This window comes from Rhodnius prolixus, unplaced genomic scaffold (genome assembly GCF_049639745.1).
Source record: "Rhodnius prolixus isolate KJV_2025 unplaced genomic scaffold, Rpr scaffold_7, whole genome shotgun sequence".
In the NCBI taxonomy this organism is placed as follows: Eukaryota; Metazoa; Arthropoda; class Insecta; order Hemiptera; family Reduviidae; genus Rhodnius; species Rhodnius prolixus.
Genome location: NW_027411582.1, coordinates 29121570 through 29144171, shown reverse-complemented (window position 1 = coordinate 29144171; position 22602 = coordinate 29121570). Strand labels below are relative to the sequence as shown.

General features: G+C 32.0%; 2 protein-coding genes across 4 annotated transcripts; both read left to right on the top strand.

The window, feature by feature from the left end:
* Positions 1-765: 765 nt before the first annotated feature.
* LOC141447317 (triabin-like) lies at positions 766-10541 on the top strand. Of its 2 annotated transcripts, none has more exons than XM_074114749.1 (6): positions 766-792; positions 5797-5899; positions 6706-6833; positions 7923-7999; positions 9224-9325; positions 10354-10541. In XM_074114749.1, exons 1-6 carry the CDS (start codon positions 785-787, stop codon positions 10479-10481), a joined length of 546 nt encoding a protein of 181 aa, XP_073970850.1. In that variant the 5' UTR covers positions 766-784; the 3' UTR covers positions 10482-10541. The 2 variants fall into 2 exon arrangements, with proteins under 2 accessions (XP_073970850.1, XP_073970849.1); XM_074114748.1 differs by lacking the exon at positions 766-792 and adding an exon at positions 4818-4935.
* Positions 10542-13659: 3118 nt separating this feature from the next.
* Positions 13660-20868, top strand: LOC141447316 (triabin-like). 2 transcript variants are annotated; one of them, XM_074114747.1, is made up of 6 exons: positions 13660-13913; positions 15165-15285; positions 16099-16208; positions 17836-17909; positions 18187-18297; positions 20711-20868. In XM_074114747.1, exons 1-6 carry the CDS (start codon positions 13909-13911, stop codon positions 20845-20847), a joined length of 558 nt encoding a protein of 185 aa, XP_073970848.1. In that variant the 5' UTR covers positions 13660-13908; the 3' UTR covers positions 20848-20868. The 2 variants fall into 2 exon arrangements, with proteins under 2 accessions (XP_073970848.1, XP_073970846.1); XM_074114745.1 differs by lacking the exon at positions 13660-13913 and adding an exon at positions 13946-14594.
* Positions 20869-22602: the final 1734 nt, after the last annotated feature.

Genomic DNA, 22602 nt, shown 5'->3' with positions numbered 1-22602 from the left:
CAGATTAAAGTGGTGCTCTATCAAGTAACTCTGGCTAACTGGGCAGTAGTCGACTGTCTTGGACGGAAACCAAATTGGCAGGATGATAATAGACTATTACTATCAGTGAATGAGGTAAGTCTTCTTAAAATAATTTCCTTAGTCAGCTTACTAAGGAAATAAGGAGATCGGCCGATAGCTGCTGGATAAAGAGGGGTCTTTAGGGGATCTACCAGCTCTAGCAATGACAATAATTTTTGCCATTTTCCATATATCAGGAAAGTAGCCAAACATAATTACGTAATTAATTTTTTTAGTAAGGTGGATTAGACACTTTCTTGAAATGTTTTTCATAATTTTTGTATTAATTCCGTCTATGCCGGGGTCTTTGTTATATTTTAATCCTCTTATTTCTTTTCTTCATTCTTTTGGTGTTGTTAAGATACATTCATCAGGTTTTAGGTTGGTAGTGAAATAATTGTTCGAGACTGAGATTACTTTACGGGTGAAGAAGGTACACCTGAGCTAGAATTCATAATATGAACTTTTTCAAAGAAATCTGCTAGTGTGTCGGCCTTGTGTTAAGAACTGTATGCGTAATTATTAGGAATAAGAGTTTGATTAACATTTAATGAAAGTGGAAGGATGACAGTAGATTTGGTGCGCATGGCTTTGATAAGTTTGTATAGCTTAGGGAGCACCTGTTAATGCCAAAGTGTATACCAATTAAAAGTGCAAATATTGTAACAGTATAAATGTACATCTCCTCCACTACAAAATTTGTTCAATCTGAAATTTGGTAGACATGAAGGCGTAAGTAATACTATTTCAAAGATAATTTTGCTTGAACCCACAAAAGAAGTTTTGTCATTAAATTATATTAATCACCACATTATTTTAAAATTATTTAATGAAAATCTAGAAGGGCTTAACGATAAAATAGAAGGGCTTAGCCCTTTAACCCTCAATCAACTCTATAGCTAGTATAGCAACATCTATAAAACCTCATAAGAGCGCCAACCAAAGTTTACAGGAAACATGAACATTTGGTTTACTTAGATAAAAAGAAATATTTTCAGTTCGCTGCTGGCCACATGAAGGATGTTGTCATTAGAATACTGCTAAATAATAATAATCTTTTTAAAAAAATTAAGTTTTTAAGTTTGCCAAACATAATCTCTGTATAATGTGAGAATCAAGGATTATGAAAGAAATTAGTGCATTGATTCGCAGTTTGTAAGATGTATAATATTTTCTATTTAAAATAGTTTCTTTTTAATCATTTAGTTGTTACTATTTTTATAGTATGGTAAAAGTCACTTGTAAATTGAATGGATTAATTCTTAATAAGGTAGAGGTTACTGCAAATCTGTTCCGAATATGGTTCCCCTGCAAGAAGACTTCGTCTGTTTCAAACTAGTTCCTACTTCTTCAAATGTTCTCGGAGAAATAGTCCCCACGAAAGGGTTCTATTCGAAAAATGATTATTAAACACAAAATGAAGGCTTCATAGAACCTTAATTTATTAGAGTCCAAAACCTAAAGCTCCGAAACTTGGGCGATCTCAATAGCAATTGAGAAACCTCACAGCTTTTATAAGATATTTCCTTACTTCTATTTTAAGGATATAGATGTAACAATTTTATTAAATTGGGAAGGCTACGATGTGCGGGTGGCCCGCAAGGAGGATGGTGACAGATATAGTGGTAGCAATGAAAAGAGAAAACTGGGTAGTCCCGAGCTTCAATGGCTAGACTCGAACCTGCAAAATTTGCCAGGTACAAAATTAAATAGTATTCGAATCAAATACGCATGAATGATTGACTAATTGAGGAGGCCAACTGAGTTATACATCAACTATTCATGTACAAATTTCGAGAACACCTATTTAACGAAAAATTTAAAATAGATTGTGTTGATTACAAAGTGGTTGTGAAGGAGACAAAGATAAAAAGTCTTTTTGTTGCAATAAAAATTAGTAAATTATTTACATATAATATTTGAATATTATGAGTACAGGTGCACATGCATATCTGTGATTATTTTTTATATTTTGAATATTAATTTATTATTCAAATCATATAAGGTAAAAATGTGGTTTAAAATTGTATTTTATTTGTTTTCAAATAAAAAGACCAATTGGTGAGGTCACAAATATTGACATGGTGAAGAGTCACAAATATTGACATAATATTATATATTTATAAAGTAAATAGTACTGTTTGTTCAACTGAGGATAATGTTTCACATGAATGTGCAAACATGGGATTGCTAACAAAATTAAACACATGCGAAACTTTCTTACAAGAAACTGAGAACTCGCTATTCATTTGCATTCTCCCATTCCTATTACATCTGGATCATCATTGCAAATATGCAGTTCGATGTAGATATTGCAAATAAACGTTATTTACATTATTCAAATTAATTCCAAATAATATTTAACACCATTGTAAAAAATGATAAATTTTTACTGAGTCCAGAAACTTTGGAAGTAATATTGAATTATCGTTTCGGAATTGGTTAAATCTATGATTTTGAAGTACATAGTCAAAGGAGGCCCTCGTTTTTCCATTAAAAGAAGACCAATGGCTCTATCTGAATATCTGTTGATAGAGAATCCAGTTGGCCCAGAATTAAAACAATCTTTAATCAATATTAAGATAGTCTATAAATTCATCAAAATCTAAAAATTTTATTGTATATAATGGACTGAAGAGATTGGATAAATTGGATGTTGGAAGGTTCTTGCTGAACATTATTGTTGAATTTTAGGACCGAGCTGAAAAGTAATCTTTTGTTTAGTAACATCAGTTTATCAGTGGTAGTCAACCTGGTCACGAACGCCACTATTAGACGATCCAGCATGCATAGTGGTGGTAGAAATATTATCTATTTGTAATAATAATAATAATTAAGTGTTTTATTTTTAATTAATATATACATAATCATATAAACAGCAAAACATATTTACACAAAGCATGGACAGCAATCCATCTGCTTGACATCAAACTTCTGTATTTCCATGCTCTAATGTGATAATTATATAGTTTATCCCAGTCGCGTCCATTTATATATTCAATACGCTCTGATTCAGATACCATTTTCTTTCCTAACCATCTTACTCTGAATTCAGATAGTACAGGACAGACACTTACATAATGAAAGGTATCTTCAATAACAGACTGGTTACACATTGAACACAAATGTACAGTTTCATCTCTGGCAACATTAAAATTCAGATTTAACAACTCCTCCTCTTAATTTGAAAATAACTTTAATAAAATCTATTTTAAATTTATCCGAAAAATAATTGTTCTGCTCTAAGTGAATATTTAGTTTTTTATACAATGCGTGATAAATAGAGTTTTTGGGCCTTCGAAATTAAATAATTTCTAAATTTGGTTTTAATATTCTATATTTTGTCACTGACCTAATAAAGTCTCGGTACCGCAACTTTCACAGCCTCCTAGCTCTCCATCCTAATCTTCTTGTCCAACAACTCTTCTCTCCTCACCTTCCCGACAATCTAAACTTTAAAGATGTCAGAACCATAATTATCCTTTACAAAGTAATGGTACGACCTATTCTTGAGTACTGCTCTGCTTTATGGTCTCCTTATCAGAAAACTTACGTCAACAAACTTGAATCACTTCAAAGAAAATTCCTAAGATTGCTCTGGTATCGAGAGACAAAAGCCATGACGGAGGTACCGTACATAATGGAATTTACTGGTTTGAGTACTTTACAGTTTCGTAGACAAGCCACAGACTTAAATTTTATTTTCAAAATTCTAAATAATAATATAAACTGCCCTGAACTTTTATCATTGTTAAATTTTCACGTGCCAACAAACGGTACTAGACAAAAACAAGTGTTTTCTAAAGTGTGCCATAGTACTAATTATCGTAAGTTCAGTTATTTTCCAAGAGTTGCGGATCAAGTTAATCATCTACCCGCTGATTTTGATATATTCAACACCAACATGATCGAGTTGAAACATTTGTTAAATAGCTGATTTTGCGGTGATTGGTACTAGGGAAAACTTACCGGTCATTTGTGATATTAAGACTTATTAATTGAGTAAAGTTTCTATTTTTAAAGTATATTTTATAGAACATATTTTGAAGTATTTTTCATCTATTAAGTAAATTATGTGTATATATTATTTCTATTTTATCTTTATTTCTATTCTACGATATATATATGTATAAATGTATGATATATGTATAATCTATAATTATTATATATTGAGTTATTATTAAATGTTATTTTAAATTATATTTCTTTGTAACTGGGTGATTGCCCGTCTTGTAAATAAATAAATAAATTCTCCTCTTCGTTTGAAGCGGCAGTGGCCTAGAGATCTGTTGTGATTAAATCATTGTGAGTTTCACCAGTGGGTGATTGCTCTAACCATGTCATTACAAGAGAACTGAACCAGTAAGATCAAATTTACTTGATGTAACAATTGTTGCAGTTGTAAATATATAAAGTGAAAAAAAAAAAATTATCTGTTTGTAGGGCTAGAAATTATGTATTATTGCGTAGAATTTCATTAGTATTTAAACAATAGAAATCGAGATGTAATGGCTTGTAGTTGAGTATCTCTAGGATTTGCCTATTTTAAACTTACTATTATATCTTCTCTGACTGAATGTAAAATTTTCATATTTTATCTATTTATAGTTCTAGTAGTTATCTACTTTTGTTTAGAATTTCATTAATATTTGAGCTATAGAATGCGAGATATAGTTGATTATGTTTTATTAAAGATATAGTTTAGGGTCTGAATTTTCCAAAACTAGCTTTTCTCCTTCTCCTTCATTTATTATCTTTTATTGTGCCACAAACAGAATCAATTATCAATTTGCAGTAGTGGGAGTTATAACTTAAATTTCCTCTTTGTTATTTTATTTAACATTTAACGCACTAAATTCATCTCAACATGAACAGGTATGTAATAAAACTACTTACCAAGCTTTTATTTTTCTAGATTAATTGCTTTATTCTGCCCAAAAATTCAACAACGTTCTTATCAGTTAGAAATATTCTATTTTCCTTTTTGTATGTTATTTATTCTGAAATGATTAAAAAATAAACTTTCATCTTAGCAATAATTAAGGCCTAAAAAGGTAGATTAATAAAATATAAAACATTTATTGATTTGTTCGTGTGGTTTTTACCCATATTTCTTTTATAACGGGATTAGTGATGAGAGATTATAATAAATTAGTCTAAATTAAGTATAACAACAGATAATAAGATAGAAAATTATGTTCATGAACAGTTTGTAATAAAAGTGACACTTAGTCATGCAATTAAAAATAAACACTGATGTTTCTGTAGCTATAATTTGGTTGATTATAATCTTACATGATAGAGTGTTTAGAAAACGGCTGGCTGGATTTGTATTTGGTGAGATTAACCATTAACACACTTCTTATTTTGCTAACTTCTTTGGGGCATGTATTCACCTAGTAAGCCCCTTTAGTAAAGAAATTTTGAAAGAAATAAAAATACAGAGGGCAGGAAGTTATTAATAAACTTTGTCCTGAAGTAATTTGTCATATAAACATCATAAAAGAAACCATGCAAGGGCATAATTAATTTTTAATATTTTTTATTTAATTGTAATGACAATTACATAAGTTAAGTGGTAACTTTTGTATTGCTTTTCTTTTAATTTAGACATGGTTGCATGGTGTTGTCCAAGTCGGAGTCCTATTATACATCTTTTTCTTCAATTTAATTTTTGAAGTCACATTTAAATATTTAGCAAGTAAGAAACTGGGACTTACTCAATATTTATTGCAGGATAATTCTGATAACTATATTTGGAATTTTGACGCTTAGAAGTATCCATTGTATTACCAATGGTGAGTGTGATGCTGTGACAGCTCAAGAAAATATTGATGAGGTAAAGGAATTATTAGAATTACTGTAAAATACAGCTTATATGAATTAAAACTTAAAGATAAATATAATTTATTGTTTTTATGTCAAAAATAGTTTATTAATTCGAGACAGGATTTTACTTAATTTTTAGCATCTTGTTCGCGTTAATGTAAAGGAGGAGTTAAAGCAAAAATGCTACTCTATTGTCTCAGAAGAGGAAATTGATCCACAATATAAAGGAAAGCTGTTGATGATTAGGCAAATATTTATTCAAACCCATACCCATCTTTTTTCCCTCTAACTACTTTTTTGTATATATGTTTTCACCGAGCATAATTAATTGAAAATAATAAATTGACCTTTGTAAAGTAGAAAATTAGTTTTTACAAAATCTTAATCATAAAGATATTATCAGTAAGTACTTAATAAGTACAACATAATTAATCAGCTAATAAAAGAATATAATGGTCTGAAACGATTTTGTATGTGAACGATCTGGCGCTACTTACAGGAAGAAGAGTCTTCAAACTTAATATTATTTCGTTTGAGTCTTCTCCATAAAAAAACTTAGCGATGAAACTTTTAACTAATCTCGTTAAACCGCTTAAACTAAACATGTAATGGCATCAGTTTTAAATGAAATGTTGATCATGAAAATTGATTTTCAGAAGGGGTTATCCATTGGGCTTTTCTCTTATTGAAATTCGGTGGATTTACCACCTTTATATTGTTACAGTCTTACAGTGCATTAAATATTTTGTTGATATTCTGGGCTAGCTGGAAATATGGAAAAGTCATTTGAGTTTTCACTCCAAATGTGTGATTTAGTTTTTCACAGGAACTTGGTACGTGACTCACTCAAAAGGCGGAGCTCGTGCATCTCTCTGTGATCAATTTGCAACTAGCTCAGATTCTGGTGGCACCAAACTTATTAAATATAGTCTTAAAGAAGATGGGTAACTAATACTTTTTATTTCATTTATTTTAATAATTTTTAAAAAGAATATCTAATATGGAGCTAATATTTTATGTTAGGCCATGCTTTAGCTAAGTGGTTAGCGTTCAAGAATCCTAGGCCAAGTTCAAATTCAGCTACGACCCTTACATTTTTTCTTCTTATGAGCTTCTTACAGCTCATTGTCCGATGATAAACAGTATTATCTGAAACGAGAGAACTGCCCGGGTCCACCGAACAGTGCACTGAAAAAAACTGGCGGCCCCAATGACTTCACATTTTGACGCACCTTAAAATAAAAAAATCTGTCCGAACTAATTTGATCGAAATACATTTTATTTGACCAACAGTAATTTAAGAATCTTACCGCTGATCGTTATGCCATTTAATCAATTGCAGTAATGAATTTTTAAAAGTGGAGGCGAAAGAAATAATGGAATAAAAAATGTTATCCATGTTTCTTATGCATATTTCATTCTTCTTTAAAACCGTCTTATTTTTAGAAATCGTTCGCATATTTCGAACACACCGATTTAAAACTCTTCAAATAGTGATTAATTAGGGACTCACTGGCTAATTCCTATTACAAAGCTAGGATTTGTTCATGAATAATGAACTGAATTGAAGCTTCATAAAAAAATAAAGCCAATAATCTGATAGGTGAAAACTATGGTCTCGTTTATAAGATTGAGTAGACTAATTAAGTCCTAGTTATTTATTCTACTTGAGCCTCATGAGATCCAATCATCAAAGTCAATATTAGGTGGGACTTGGGGAAATACAGCGCTTGTTTATTTATTAATTTTTTTAAATGAGTCTCGTAATTTAATATTAGCACTTCTCTCACATATATTGGTCCGAATTACTGCTAAGTGTTTATAGCAACCAACATTGTTAGAGCTTGACAATTCAGCGCAATTAGAGAGCCTAGTAGACGGTCAAATGCTCTCATTTAATGACTAATTAATATTAATAATTGTTTTAAACTTTTATAAAGAAGTGATGCGTGGATAAATGGACATAAATATATTTATGTTTTCTATTTTGTAGTTTGTGTTAACATTGACATAAATTGTGTTTTGTTTTATAGATCTTATGGCGTTCATTGTGAGAGTAAAGAAAGTAACAAAGATCATCCATATCCTTTCGATTGCACATTACAATCAAGTAAGTAAACCACATTAAAAAGGAAAAAGGAATCATTGACTGAGTTATTAAAGTACAATTAACAAAGAAAAATTTTGTTTTGGATAACTTCTTTTAGACCAAAATTAGAATCAACTTGTTTTACTTGTTCCAACTTTCCTATTAGCATATAATTTAATAAGGATTCACATTCTTTGTTAATAATTACCTGGGGTGAAATTTCTTTAAATATGTCTCATAGTCTTGATTCTGTATATCATTTCATCCTTCAGAATGAGTTCTGAGGACTACAAAAATAAAAAACAAGAACCCCAAATGGTAGAATAATTTTCGAAAGTAGATACTCTTTATGCTGATTATAAGACTTCCGCTGAAAATTAGAAAAAGACAATCGAATTATGAGAAATAACACAAGACAAACAATCATAAAATACCAAACAATCTTCCCTACCTGACCAGAAACGAAAATTCTCCTCTTAAACAGAATCTATAATTGGGTGCTGAAAACAATTCATTTCATACTAGACATCAAAATAGGAAACGATCATTAAAAGGAGTCTTCAGGTAATGAATGCTGGGCACAAAGAAACAAAAAAGTATGAGTATTTAAAAATATATAATTTTGACAATCAGCATATAAGACACAGAATTATAGTTTGTAGAAATAGAAGGGGGCTCATACAAATTTAAAATAATATACTTTTATTTTAATTTTTGAGGTGAAAAACCAAAAATAATTCCAAATAAAAAACAATTGGTAAATAAAGCATTGAATCTTTTTAAGACAGAATTAAATCAACAACTTATTACAATTAATAAGACTGAATATGAATCAAAAGTTAAAGACAGATTGTTGTCTTTAGTTTTTGAGAATGTCATACTTCCTCGACAAAACCTCGTCATTATTCTGGAAGCAGCCCTCTTTCTGCTAAAAAAAATAGTCTTTTCCAGCATGTCAAACCTAGCCGCTGCGAGAGTATATAGTTTTTCATCTAAATTTCATAATAGAAAAGTAACTATAAATTAAAACAAATTCTTTCTTGTATTTCTTGGCGAACTTCAGCCTTTTTGAAAAAATAACTTATTGCTAAATGACTTATTACTTTCAATATTACTGCTGTTATCTTTCTCAACAGTGCCCTCAGCCATAATTATCTGAATGGACAAACTGAAAAGAAATAGAAAATCATTTACTTTAACACCATTACAGCCTTGGTAATCCTTACTTACTTCTCTGTGTTTCAGGTTTTTTGAAGATCCCAGCAAAATTCACAGTACGAGTAGTTAGTGCAGATAACAATGCTGCAGTACTTTATAAATGCACCAAGCCTACAACGCGCAGTGCAGGTAATATTGAAATTTTACATCGTAAATTGTACTATTTAATGTATTCTCAACATTATACAAATTCCATGGGTGAAAGTGTACAAAGAAGTGGTGAGCATGATAAAGTATGATTCGCCTAAATACATCTACTTCAAACAACGAAAGTTAGGTCATTTATACACATTTACCTGAAAGTTTTTAAACTTAATTTGGAACGTAGGATAGACATAAAAAATTACGAATGGAAGTAATTTCGAGTTGCCTTTTTTGTGCACAAACGCTACCGAACAGTTGTTTAAGTGCAGATCAGCAAAAACTGCACAAAAAAAAGTATTGTTTAAAAACTTCTGCTAATGTTTTTCTTATTCACTGTAAAATATGTTTCCTAATTTTGTTTTAAAATAACGTATGAGCGTAATTAATCGCCAGCGTAGATCAAACGGCGTTTTCTTTGTACTTCCTGATGTTACCTTTATTGTAAAAGAAGTAGTGTCTAAACGTTTGAACCGATGAATGAATTGTCAATTGATTCGAAAATTTCTGAAGATATGCTTTTGGAAGTCTCGACGTTGTTACATACATTTGAAAGAGATGTTAGTTCCACTAATGAGAAGCCTCTTTTTAAAATTATTAATAACCAATAATTGTAATTGTTATACAAATTCTGGTGACAAATTAAAGGGTAGGGTTAAAGTTCAAAATGCGATCTCTTATTCTTACTCCCTGCGAAGTATAAATTTGCAAACGTTTAGTATGTTTCGTTTATTTTTTCGTAAAACCTGTAGCGTGTAAAGGTGTGAACAGATAATTATTGACAAAGTATCATTAGATTCGCACTTAGTGAAGATATGCGTATTGGGTATTCGCGCTGTACATACTTCAGGGAAATAGTTAACCTTCTCAAGAATGGTTAATTATACATAAATAAATATATATATTTTCTAGTCCTAATCTAGTTTTTAATCCGTAACTCCTATTCCTGTAAGAAAAATGAATTTTGTGTCATAATTACATTCAGTACAGAGTTTATCAATTGTAATTGTTTTCAGATGACTATTTTATATTAAATCGGCGAAAAGATGCAGATATTCCTGAAGAAGTTCAAAGCAAGCTATCAAGTCTAGGATTGAGTTTAAGCTCATTTACTTCTTCGAAGGATACATGTACAGAGTCATGATGCATTGAAGAAGAATAATTATAATTCTTGATATTATATTAAAGCAATGTTTAAAAAGTATTTGCTTGAAACATATTATATTATATATGATCCAAAATTTTCTTTTGTTTTCACAACTGGTGAAAAGAGCCACAAATATATAAACTAAATAATACTATTGTATAATTGAGGATAATGTTTTTTATAGAATATTTAAACGTGGGTTTTGCTAACAAAATTTAACATATGCAATTATTGTTAATATTTTTGGAACTCAAACATACAGTCCAATTTGGAAATTGCAAAATGACATTATATGCATTTTCAAATTAATTCCAAACAATATTTAACTACGTAAATACTATGTATGGCTAATCTGCACGCCTAGAAGGCAAAACAAAAAACTATATAATCCACACTATATAAAATATTATTAAATTTTGACCAATCAGACCAGAAACTTTGGAAGCAATAGTGAATCAATTTCCAGCGATCTAAATTGGTTAAATATGTAAACTTTGAAGTATGTAGTCAAAGGAACTTCTCGTTAAAAAGTGACCAGGAGTTAATGGCAGCAAGAGGATCTGTTGATGTAGCCTAGAATGAAGGCAGTTTTCAATAAGTAGCAAACAAGTCTAAAAACTGATCAAAATCTAACACTTTTATTGTAAACAATGGTTTTTAATGATGCTTTGTTGATCAAGCAATAGATTCTCAGATACCATGAAAGAGCGGTGCTTTGAGGGGAATGAATTTCCACTCAATGCCAGTTTCCCTAGAAAATCCTCACTAGGATAGAATTCGTTTTCTTTAAATTCAACTTTCCATTTCTCCTATAACACAATATAGACTTTTATAAGGCGTTCAACTCTAACAGAGAGAAGCTGTGATCTATAATGAGAGAAAGAAATTATCCCTTCCATTTAATTAAAACAATTTAACATATGTACGTACAAAAATCATAATAAACACAGGCACTTCAAGAATCGAAGAGGCGGCAATAAACAATAGTGTGCGACAAGGATGTAGTATATCGCCAACTCTGTTTAATATTTATGACAATAAAAAATGGGGAAAAGAAGTGAGTGCAGGTATCCAATTGAACAAAGAGAGCAATCTAAACATCTTTCTCTATGCTGACGATTTAATAATACTACAGAAGAATGAGGGAGATTTACAGCGCTCAGTGCATAAACTACATCAACTTGGCAGGCAGTATAATTTAAATATATCAATTGCAAAGACAAAGGTTGTAGCCGACCAAGGAAAGGACCCACTTTGTTCTAAAATAGTAGTAGATGATAAGCCACTGGAACAGGTCCCGTGTTTCAATTATTTTGGGTTGTAAAGTTAGCTTTCATCCAGATAATGATATACAAAATAAAGTACATATATAAATTTCAGGCTATCTGTGGTGTAATAAACAGAAAACTTAAAAATAAAACGAGACCGAAAACTAAATTAAAAATTTTACAAAACTATGGCTGTGCCTTTGCTTACTTACGGAAGCGAATCTTGGGTTACTAGAGCTAGAGATAAATCTAAAAGAGCAGAGATGTGATCCTTGAGAAGAGTAAAGGGTTGCACAAAAAGAGAGAGGATACGGAATGTGGACATTCGAGAGGAATTGAATATATGTAATATTAACGAATTTATAGAGGAAGGAAGAGGGAGATAAAAAGAGCACCTTAATCCAACTAAAGGAGTACCAGTAATAGTCAGTAAGTACAGGCCTAGAGAACAACGTAGTGTAGGACGACCATTCAAAAGATGGAGATGAAAATAAAAAAATTGGTGAAGACGGAACAGGCATGTTGTCTAATCTCTGAAGTGTTGAAGAAGAAGAAGAAGAAGAAGAAGGTAGGAATTCTGACAAGAATGACAATTCACTGTCACTTGTTTAAAAGAAATCACTAGGCCACTGAGACTTGAGGATACAAGAAGTTTGGAACTTCTCCATTAGATTCTAGCAGTTTATGTTCTATTAGAAAAATCCGAATACCCGAACAATGTCTAATTCCGGTGTATCTACAAAGTTGGTTTTTCTAAATGCCATTCTAAATCTACACTTAGTAAAGTGAGTAATCCATCCAAATTAATTAGTTTTTGAACAGGAGGGCTTTAAAATTCTGAGTATCCAAAAATTACTTAATATAATGCCTGAAAGGAAACGATCCTGTTAATGAATTTAGAATTTCCTTCAATTGAATGTTTTTAATTTCTTATTTAGATCAACAGATATAAATCTCTTTCCAGACCGTATACAGGATCAACAATGTGTGTTAATTCTACACAGTTTCTTCTAACCCAATAATATATTGAAGGAATTGCTGAATGCTGAGTGGGATAAAAAGAAAATGAGTGAACTATAACAATATTTACTAAAACCTAAAAAAAATATATAACACAAATTTCTATAAGAAAAATATTTAAAACTCAATTAAATGATCTTGTTATAGAGCTTAAAGATGTTTAAATATTCTTGAATCTATCACTCGATAATGAAGGTGGTATTTAATTGTTATTATAACAGACATAATGCTCTAAAATAAGTGAATTATGCAAATCAGAATTCAAATTAACATATTAATAGAGCACCTGTTTGAATTTGAATTTGAAAAAGTTTATTTACAATTTAAAATAGATACACAAATAGATGTACAAAAGGAGGTTTCAGGCTGCAGTGCCTGTATACTGTATACTCTCCACAACTTTAAAGTTTACATTGGTTAATCTGTCCAAACTTAATACTAAGGCAAAATAATAATAATAAAAAGCCTTTTGTGCTTGTATTTTTTATTACTATGAGAACTTAAGTTACGAATTTTTCCGTAGACTGTACGCTGGCAACATCAAGTGCTAAATTTATGTATAATCAATGGGTGTCCGCCGGGGATATGACTATCTAGCCTTAAGCATTTATTTTGGACTCTTTGTATGTAACTAACCGTATTAGGTGTGACAAGTATTGGACCACACAGGTGCTATAAATAATAATAACAATTTTATAACAATATGACTTGGGTTTTGGCATGGTTTGGCCTTATTTTCCATTTTGTGAAGTATTTGAAACTTATATGAAGGGCTATCGATAAATGTTTGTCTATTGTGCCAACTCTGAATGAAGAAATAAAGAAGGCAGTATCGTCAACAAACAGGGAGCAACTGGATTTAAGTTTCAGCTTGGTAATGTCATTTATAAAAATATTGAATAGTGTAGGCCTCAAGACTGAGCCTTGGGGGACACCAGCTTTAATTAACCTCACACCTGAAACTGTGCTACCGAGTGCGACGCTGAATTTTCTGTACATTTATCAAAGCCATCCCTGTATGTTTGTTCAGATTAAAGTGGTGCTCTATCAAGTAACTCTGGCTAACTGGGCAGTAGTCGAGTGTCTTGGACTGAAACCAAATTGGCAGTGTGATAATAGACTATTACTAGCAGTGAATGAGGTAAGTCTTCTTAAAATAATTTTATCAGACAGCTTACCAAGACAAGGAAATAAGGAGATCGGCCGATAGCTGCTGGTTAAAGAGGGGTCTTTACCAGGTTTAGCAATGACAATAATTTTTGCCGTTTTCCATATATCAGGAAAGTAGCCGAGCATAATTATGTAATTAATTATTTTAGTAAGGTCGATTAGACACTTTTTTGAAATGTTTTGAATTTATTCCGACTATGCCGGGGGCTTTGTTATTTTTTTAATCTTCATATTTCTTTTCGTAATTCTTTTGGAGTTGGTAAGATACATTCATCTGGTATTAGGTTGGTAGTGAAATAATTGCTAGAGACTGGAGATTACTTTACGGGTAAAGGTTGGTACACCTAAGCCAGAATTCATAATGAGCACTTTCTCAAAGAAATCTGATAGTATGTCGGCCTTGTGTTGAGAACTGTATGCGTAATTTTTAGGATTAAGAGTTTGATTAACATTATGTAGGTTGTTATTTAATGAAAGTGGAAGGATGACAGTAGATTTGGTGCGCATGGCTTTGATAAGTTTGTATAGCTTAGGGAGCACCTGTAAATACCAAAGTGAATACTAATTAACAGTGCAAATATTGTAACAGTATAAATATACATCTGCTCCACTACAAAATTAGTGTAATCTGAAATTTGGTAAACATGAAGGCGTAAGTAATACTATTCTTGATAATTTTGCTTGATCCCACATTATTAAACAAAAGAAAAGAAGTTTTTTAATCATTAAATTATATTATTCACCATAATATTTCAAAATTATGTAATGAAATTCTAGATAATGTAGGGTAAAGGAAAGATTGGAGAAGCACAAATCACAGTTGACAACGATAAAATAGAAGGGCTTAGCCCTTTAACCCTCAATCAACTCTATAGCTTGGCTAATTACCCTTAGTATAGCAACTCTGTAAAACCTTAAGTTTGCAGGGAACAAGAAAAGCATAAATTGAATTTGCTTAATTCTCTTTTGATGATTTGAATTAATAAAATGGGTTTTGTAAAACAAAAGGTGTTGGTAATAGCTTTGAATAGGGTACTTCATTCATTTAGAAAATTATAGTTCGAAGTTAAAATTTATAAAATGAAAACATTCTCAGGAAGTACCCGAGTTGAATCTATGTGTCAAATGTCAATTTAGTCGAACTTGTGGTTAGGAGGTTTTATGATGAATGAGTGAATGATATTTGGATTATATATAAATATAGATTTAAATATTGTTACAGGATAATCTTAGTGTCATTTTTTGGAATTCTGGGATGTACATTTTGTAAACATGTTCGTACTGGACCAGAGGGATGTCGAGATGTATACGATCAAGCTGATCCGAAATATAAACGAAGAGATGTATGTTGCATTAAACAATAAATACTTATAATCTGTTAATCTCCATGACTGTTTTACTAACGTTTTCTCAATTTGCTTTTAAAATAATTATTATAAAACTATTACATAATAAGCTTATCCGAAATGTAAACGAAAGATGAAAGAATTCAGTATTTTGAAATTTAAAAGAAATGTTTGCTGCTAGAGATGAAATCTGAAGTAAGATCTTGTTAGCAAGTAGTGTGATCAGAGTTGAGAAATAGCAATTGCTGCAGTTAATGATCTGAAAACAACTTTATAAAAGTATAAAATAAAAATACTATAATTATAACACAAATACTGATAAGCGCAATAAAAAGACTATTTCTTTCTAAAATTCTCTAAGTTCTTACACATATGTTTTTAACTCTAAAGTTTAAGAAATGCTAATTCATATAATTCTTAACTGAACTATCTAGACTGTAGAAAGACAGAATGGTTGTAAATAGTTAATTTACCAAGAGGCTACCTATCTTCACCCATATTGCAGTTCTTCTTTTTTTTATTTATTCTTTCTAGGCTTAAGTTAGTGTTGCAAATCAGCCATTATTTATTGGTCTTTCTTTGAATAGTGGGTGGTCTGTCTGCAATATGCAGTTTTAAAATCATTGCAAGTATAGACGAGTGAAAGTTGGTTATATTTTAATTTTATTAGACTGATATAGTTACACTGCACTACAGTTATTACGCAGAAAATCTCATTGATAGAATATCAACTGAGTGCCAACTGAGAATAGTCCTTTGCAAAATTATCTTCTAAACCTAGTTTCTTACTTCATGATACTTTTTTTCCAGTTTTATACAGGAAGTTGGTACCTGACTCATGCTAAATATCGAAATCACTCAACGCTCTGTACGAAATTTGATATGACATTTAATCCCTTACAAATTAAATACGATGCTAAGTAAGTATTTTAATTCATTATGAATTGAACATAGTCTTTTAACGAAACATCTGCTATAGAAACAATATTGCCTGAATTGCCAAAATTAGTGGATAATTGATTAGAAATTCCAAATCTATATACAGGGTGTTCAGCATAAGACTACGGTAACTTCGGGAGGCAATTCTGGGCATCATTTGCAACAAAAAATTCCATATAAACTATGGCTCGATTCGGCTCCGTTTTGTAGATATTTTTAATTTTATGTTTTTTCAAGGTACTACTACTTTTTAGCAAACAGTTGTCTACATTTCTTAAACTATTATAGCTGCAGCAATTTCAATTAGCTCATTAGAAAGAAGGTTAAATTTCCTTTTAAATAAGCTAATTTATATTTCAAAATAATAATATTAAGTATTTCAAATTGTGGCCCAAACATAAGAAATAACAAGTTTTTAATTTTTTCCAAAAACTTTGACTTCATTTTTCTCAAAAACTTTTTATATGAAAAAACCGTGCACTATTCAGGAAAAACATCTACATACGATCACCTTTCGAAATATATACAATGCATTGGGGTAATTTTAAAAATTGATGCAGAAATCTGTGATTAATTGCAAAAAAGTAGGCCTCAAAACAGCGTCGGCATTATGAAAGGAATTCGCCTACCATAAGAATATAACTGATCAGAAACATCAAAACCAGTACTTTCATAATGCCGACGCTGTTTTGAGGCCTACTTTTTTGCAATTAATCGCGGATTTCTGCATCAATTTTTAAAATTACCCCAATGCATTGTATACCTTTCGAAAGGTGATTGTATGTAGATGTTTTTCCTGAATAGTGCACGGTTTTTTCATATAAAATGTTTTTGAGAAAAATGAAGTCAAAGTTTTTGGAAAAAATTAAGAACTTCCTATTCCTTAAGTTTGGGTCACAAAGTGAAATACTTATTGTTATTATTTTGGAATATAAATTGGCTTATTTAAAAGGAAATTTAATGCTCTTTTTAATGAGCTGATTGAAATTGCTGTAGCTACAATAGTTTGAGAAATCAAGGCAACTTTTTGCTAAAAAGTAGTAGTACCTTGAAAAAACATAAAATTAAAAATATCTATAAAACGGAGCCGAATCGAGCCATAGTTTATATGGAATGTTTTGTTGCAAATGATGCCTAGAATCGCCTCCTGAAGTTACCGTAGTCTTATGCTGAACACCCTGTATATAAAAAAAAAAAAAAGATCTATCTCTCACCCAAATCAACAAACACTGCATTAATAAGACTTTTCTTAGTTATAATATTGTGTTTAAACATTTTTTAAAAATAATTCAGCCGGAAAGAAAAATTTTATTTAAAAAAAATATTTAATTGGTTTTTTGAAAGCTATTGTAGTTGGGAAATTGAGATAAGAAATTAGAACCAGGAATATTTTCAGTTCGCTGCTGGACTCGGGCTAGACACTAGATAATAATAGTTTGAAAAAAAAATTAAGTTTTTAAATTAGCTAAGTATAATTTCTGTGCAATATGAGAAACAAGGATTGTGAAAGAAATCAGGGAATCGATTCGTTGTTTGTAAGATGTGTAATATTTTCTATTTAAAATAGTTACTTTTTAATCATTTAATTATTATTATTATTTTTTATAGTATGGTAAAATTCACTTGTAAAGGCAAAAAAATAAAAGACGCAAGACATATTGAATTCAAGTGCAAGGGAGTAGGTAAGTTGATTTACTTAGTGGTTCACTCATTTGTTGATTCGTATGAATTTTTGAAAAACCTTTATTTGATCGCTTCAAGAGGGGCTGTCCAGCTCCGAAGCCTCTATATCTAACATTTTGAAATGAACGATAGAGGATCTAAGACTTAGTTTATTATAAAAACAATGAAACCCCTACCTAATACTTTCACCCACTTCCCGGCATGTTTTTAACATGAAATATATTTTTAGTAAATATAGCAATATATTATGCACACTCAGTACATTTATAATTTCAGGGGGAGAAAAAACTGATTATCCTGATTACGAATCAATTGTGTCAGTTATTCGTACAGATTATACCGGCTTTGCTACAGTTTATACATGTAAGAAGACTGGTGGTCACGAAGGTATTGTCATTTCTTTTGATTATTATTTAAGCGACATGTTGAAAACGAATTTTCTTATACATCCTATTAAACTAATAACTCTCAAAGATAGGATAAAGAAGTAAATACTCTATTTTATGATTCGTAGCCACTAAAGGAATGTTATTGTAAAGTAAGAAAAGTATTTTGGTAAATTCAAATTTTTGATTTTGAATTTTCAAAAGAAATAACCATTCTAAGGTCCTTTGAATTGGAAATATTGTTTTAAAATGACCGAGTGTGTTGAAAACCAAACTGCCTAAAAACTAAAAACTGCAGAAAGCTTAAACTTTGTATTTAAGTTAAAGCAGCCACATTTTTCCCGATTCAATGGAAATTCTCCAAAATAATAATGATTCCTAAACCTAAAAAGCCAGTAAACAGCGTTTCGTCCTATAAGCCTTCTTCCAATCTTAGGAAAACTCCTTGAGAAACTGTTCCTAAAACGAATTTATCCTCTCCTAGAATCACAGGAAATACTTCCGTCCCATCAATTTGGTTTCCGCGCTCATCACTCTACAGTCCAGCAATGTCATCGTGTTGTGGATGTAATCTCAACCTCTCTTGAAAATGGACAGTATTGTCCGGGAGTTTTTCTCGACGTTGCTCAAGCTTTCGATCGCGTCTGGCACGGGAGATTGCTTGCCAAACTCAAGAGCATCCTACCAACTATATATTTTCTCATCCTTCAATCTTACCTTACTGGACGCTTATTTAGTGTCGTCTGTGGAAATTCCTACTCTCCTTGTTACCCAGTTCGAGCAGGTGTTCCCCAGGGAAGTGTCCTTGGGCCTGTACTCTACACCATATACACTGCTGATATTCCTACCAATCCTCGTACCTTCCTTTTTACTTATGCCGATGATACGGCCATCCTCTCTCCTCATATAGAATCTCTTGAGCCTTGGCTAAAGAAATGGAGAATTAAAATTAATGAAAATAAATGTAATTACATTACATTCTCCCTAAGGCGAACTATCCTTCCACCCGTTTACCTAAACCTCACTCCTCTTCCCACAACAGATTGAGTTAAGTACCTAGGACTCTTCATGGACAAACGCCTAACCTGGAATCCACATACTAGACTCAAACGGAAAGAACTGAACAGACGATACAAACCTCTCTAGACTTCTCGACAAGCGATCTAAACTCTCTCTACAGAATAAACGACTTATCTACACTATGATACTGAAACCTGCCTGGACTTACGGAATGGAACTTTGGGGCTCAGCCAAAGCTTCCAATATCTACAGAATCCAATCCTTCCAGTCAAAAACTCTCCGTCGAATCGCTAATGCTCCTTACTTTGTTTCCAATCATACCTTGCCCCGAGATTTCCTTGTTCCTTATGTTTCAGAAGCTGTAAGATCCCGTTACTTTAAATTCCACACATCAATCACCTCACATCCCAATCCTCTAGTAGCTCAACTTACCACTCTACCAGGAAATCCTCCCAGGCGGTTGAAGCGCAGGTGGCCACGCGATCTTCTAAATGAAGTAAGAGCCAATGTACAGTAGTGAACTGTACCTCTTTGGGAGTTTCACCAATGGGTGAATTCTACCCTCATGTATTCATGTATCTATTCCGTTATCATGTTGTATCAGCTTCACTGGATGCAGAATTATTCTGCAGTTGTGAAAATAAATAAATTAAAAAAAAAAAAAAAGTTAAAGCTTACCTATCGCCACTGTATACAATAGATTTTTCACTTTTTTCGAGTTATTCGCAAAATATCTCTGGGAAATTGAATTGAGGGCATATTTGGGAAAGTGGGATGATGCGGAAGCTTTCCTTTAACGGATCTTGTGAGTATAATGAACAGTTTTGTGCCCTAAATATAATTATGAAGTCCAGGAAAGAGATTCCTCTTTATTCAATGGGTTATTCATTTTTTTTTTTTGAGGTTTTCTCATATGTGTCTTTAACGATTACTTTTTTTGTGGCACTTTTATTCTTCATTAGAATATTTTAGGTCTACAGGTTTTATTTTAAAAATTGAAAGATGAAAAAAAATGAATGAGCTGTTAGAAAAGGGGTGAGTATTCTTCCCTCTAAAGTGCAATTTACTTTAAAAAATGACTTGGTGTGTTAAAAATGGGAGGGAGGTTAATGATTGTTAAAATTTGGAGTTTTCCTAGGAAATTACTAAAGTACCACCAAGTGTAACCAAATTTTGTATTGACTTTTCCATTTTCCTGAGATTTTTTCGAAGGAGCTTCCTTCATTTTCTTTAAACTTTGTAATTATATAAAATAATTTATAATAATAAAATTTGAGCATGTTGAGATTTATTTTAAAATGTCGCTATCAGTCAACAACTCGAGAGCAATAGTTAAGTCAAGTGAGTGTTCAAATCAATTATTTCTTCATCTAATTATTCATCTTTCATTTCAGATAATGTTTTTGTATTAAGTAGAACCCAAGACGGTAAAACCCCTAAAGCAGCAAAAAATTCGTTGAAGAAACTAGGGGAAAAATTCGAAAAATTTGTCAAAGTTCCATGTATTCAACTTCAAGTTATTAAGGTTTAAAAATATATATATATTAAGATATGGTGTATTTTGAATAAAACTGTATATTAAAATCTATCTGGAATGAAACATGACATATCATTCATTACACATGGGCAGTTTCAGCGACCTGTGATAAATAGAAGTGGGTCAGGGAATATCTCTAATGAACACTCCGAGGATAACTATAGTATTACTAAATTAAATAAAGTAAATCGTTTTATGAAGATTTATGCTGCCAAACTTAGCGAAAGTCTGACAAAAAGTATTTGGTAAATAATAATTACCATATGCTTTAACCTACCTTAACTCTGCTTTATAAATTTTATAAAGTTATTTCTCTCTTTATAAAAAACCGTACACTGTGGAACCAATGGGCGGTAAGAAAATTTTACATCTAATAGAGATACAAAAGTGGGTGGAAGGTATGAAAAAGTTGACTACCTCTGTTCTAGATTATTGTGCTCCTCTTACTGGTTCTAGGTGAAACCCTATCACACTCCTAGTCCAAGATATCTAAGAAACCCTAGAATATGAGGTAGTTCTAGGGCGGACATATCCTTTCCAGCACCTCCTTAGTCTGGTAGGCTATGCAATGGAGTCTTCTCCATCTATACACAAAATTTGAAGGTTCCATAGCATTCCAGCCCTCGTTGCTTCATGTGCCCTCAGTCGACAATGTCCTGGTAAGGAAACCTATTAGCTTGAGGGGTGAATTCTTAAGTAGCTTCTGATTATTGGCACGGTTTGGGAACAGTACAGTGTCAGAATGTCTCAGAATCGTGTGTTTGCGTGGGCGACCTGACCTGTTTTTGGTTTTCAGTCAACAACCTCGGAACCCATCGAGCACTAATTTTTCTGAAACCGAGTTGATCAGTGATTATGGATTGAAATAGCTGATACGCACTTCTGATGAAATTTCTTCCACGGCTAACCGGCGATCACGTTCAATAAGCTCTCGAACGGCACGAATCCTGTCATCTGTAAGGCTTGTCCTTGGGCGTCGATCATAACTTTCGTTTTCAACCCGTTCTCGTCCGCCCTTAAATTCTCTCGCCCACGCAAACACACGATTCTGAGACAGCGTACTGTCTCCAAACTGTGCCCGCAAACGAGTTAAAATTTCCGACGGTTTAACGCCATCATTAATTAAATACTTTATGATAATCCGCTGCGCAACAGACAAAGGGACCTCTTGCTCGGTTATGGCTGTACTGACGGCAATGGCGACCTTGAACGCTAACCAAATCGGTTCCCCCACTCTTCATAAACCAAACATTTACTCCACACAACATTATCTAGGTAGGACCTGCACTCTAAGAAGAATAGCAAAATTACCGTTTATATTTGATTTACCGTAGTATGTTTCGAATATAATTGCCCTGCAAGTCTTCGCCGGTTTCAGATCAGGGAGGCTAGTACAGAGGGTAGCTCTGCTATCATCACTTCCTTCTTCTTCTACTTCACTCGGAAAATTGTCTTTTTCTCCTTAATAGGGTTCTATTCAAGGATTCATTAATAATTAAGAGAGTAACGCAAGGTTATGCTGGAGTCTGCCCTAATATTCAATTTGGCGCTGGAAAATAGTGGAACCATATTCAATAAATCAGCCCAGCTTCTCTTTTAGGCAAGCATACTGACATTACTGGGATCATTTTCAGCTGTTGAGAAGAATTATTAACCAAGGAAGGCAGTTTTAAATAAATAGCAATAAATTCTAAAAATTCATCAAAATCTATCAATTTTATTGTGAACAATGGTTTTTAACGATACGTT

Bases quoted from the DNA above. Each gene is read 5' to 3' on its own strand.
- LOC141447316 (XM_074114745.1), top strand. The intron at 15,286-16,098 runs GTATGTTGCATT...CTTTTTTTCCAG, and splicing joins CGAAATATAAACGAAGAGAT to TTTTATACAGGAAGTTGGTA. The intron at 16,209-17,835 runs GTAAGTATTTTA...TATTTTTTATAG, and splicing joins CAAATTAAATACGATGCTAA to TATGGTAAAATTCACTTGTA.
- LOC141447317 (XM_074114749.1), top strand. The intron at 6,834-7,922 runs GTAACTAATACT...TTTGTTTTATAG, and splicing joins TATAGTCTTAAAGAAGATGG to ATCTTATGGCGTTCATTGTG. The intron at 9,326-10,353 runs GTAATATTGAAA...AATTGTTTTCAG, and splicing joins GCCTACAACGCGCAGTGCAG to ATGACTATTTTATATTAAAT.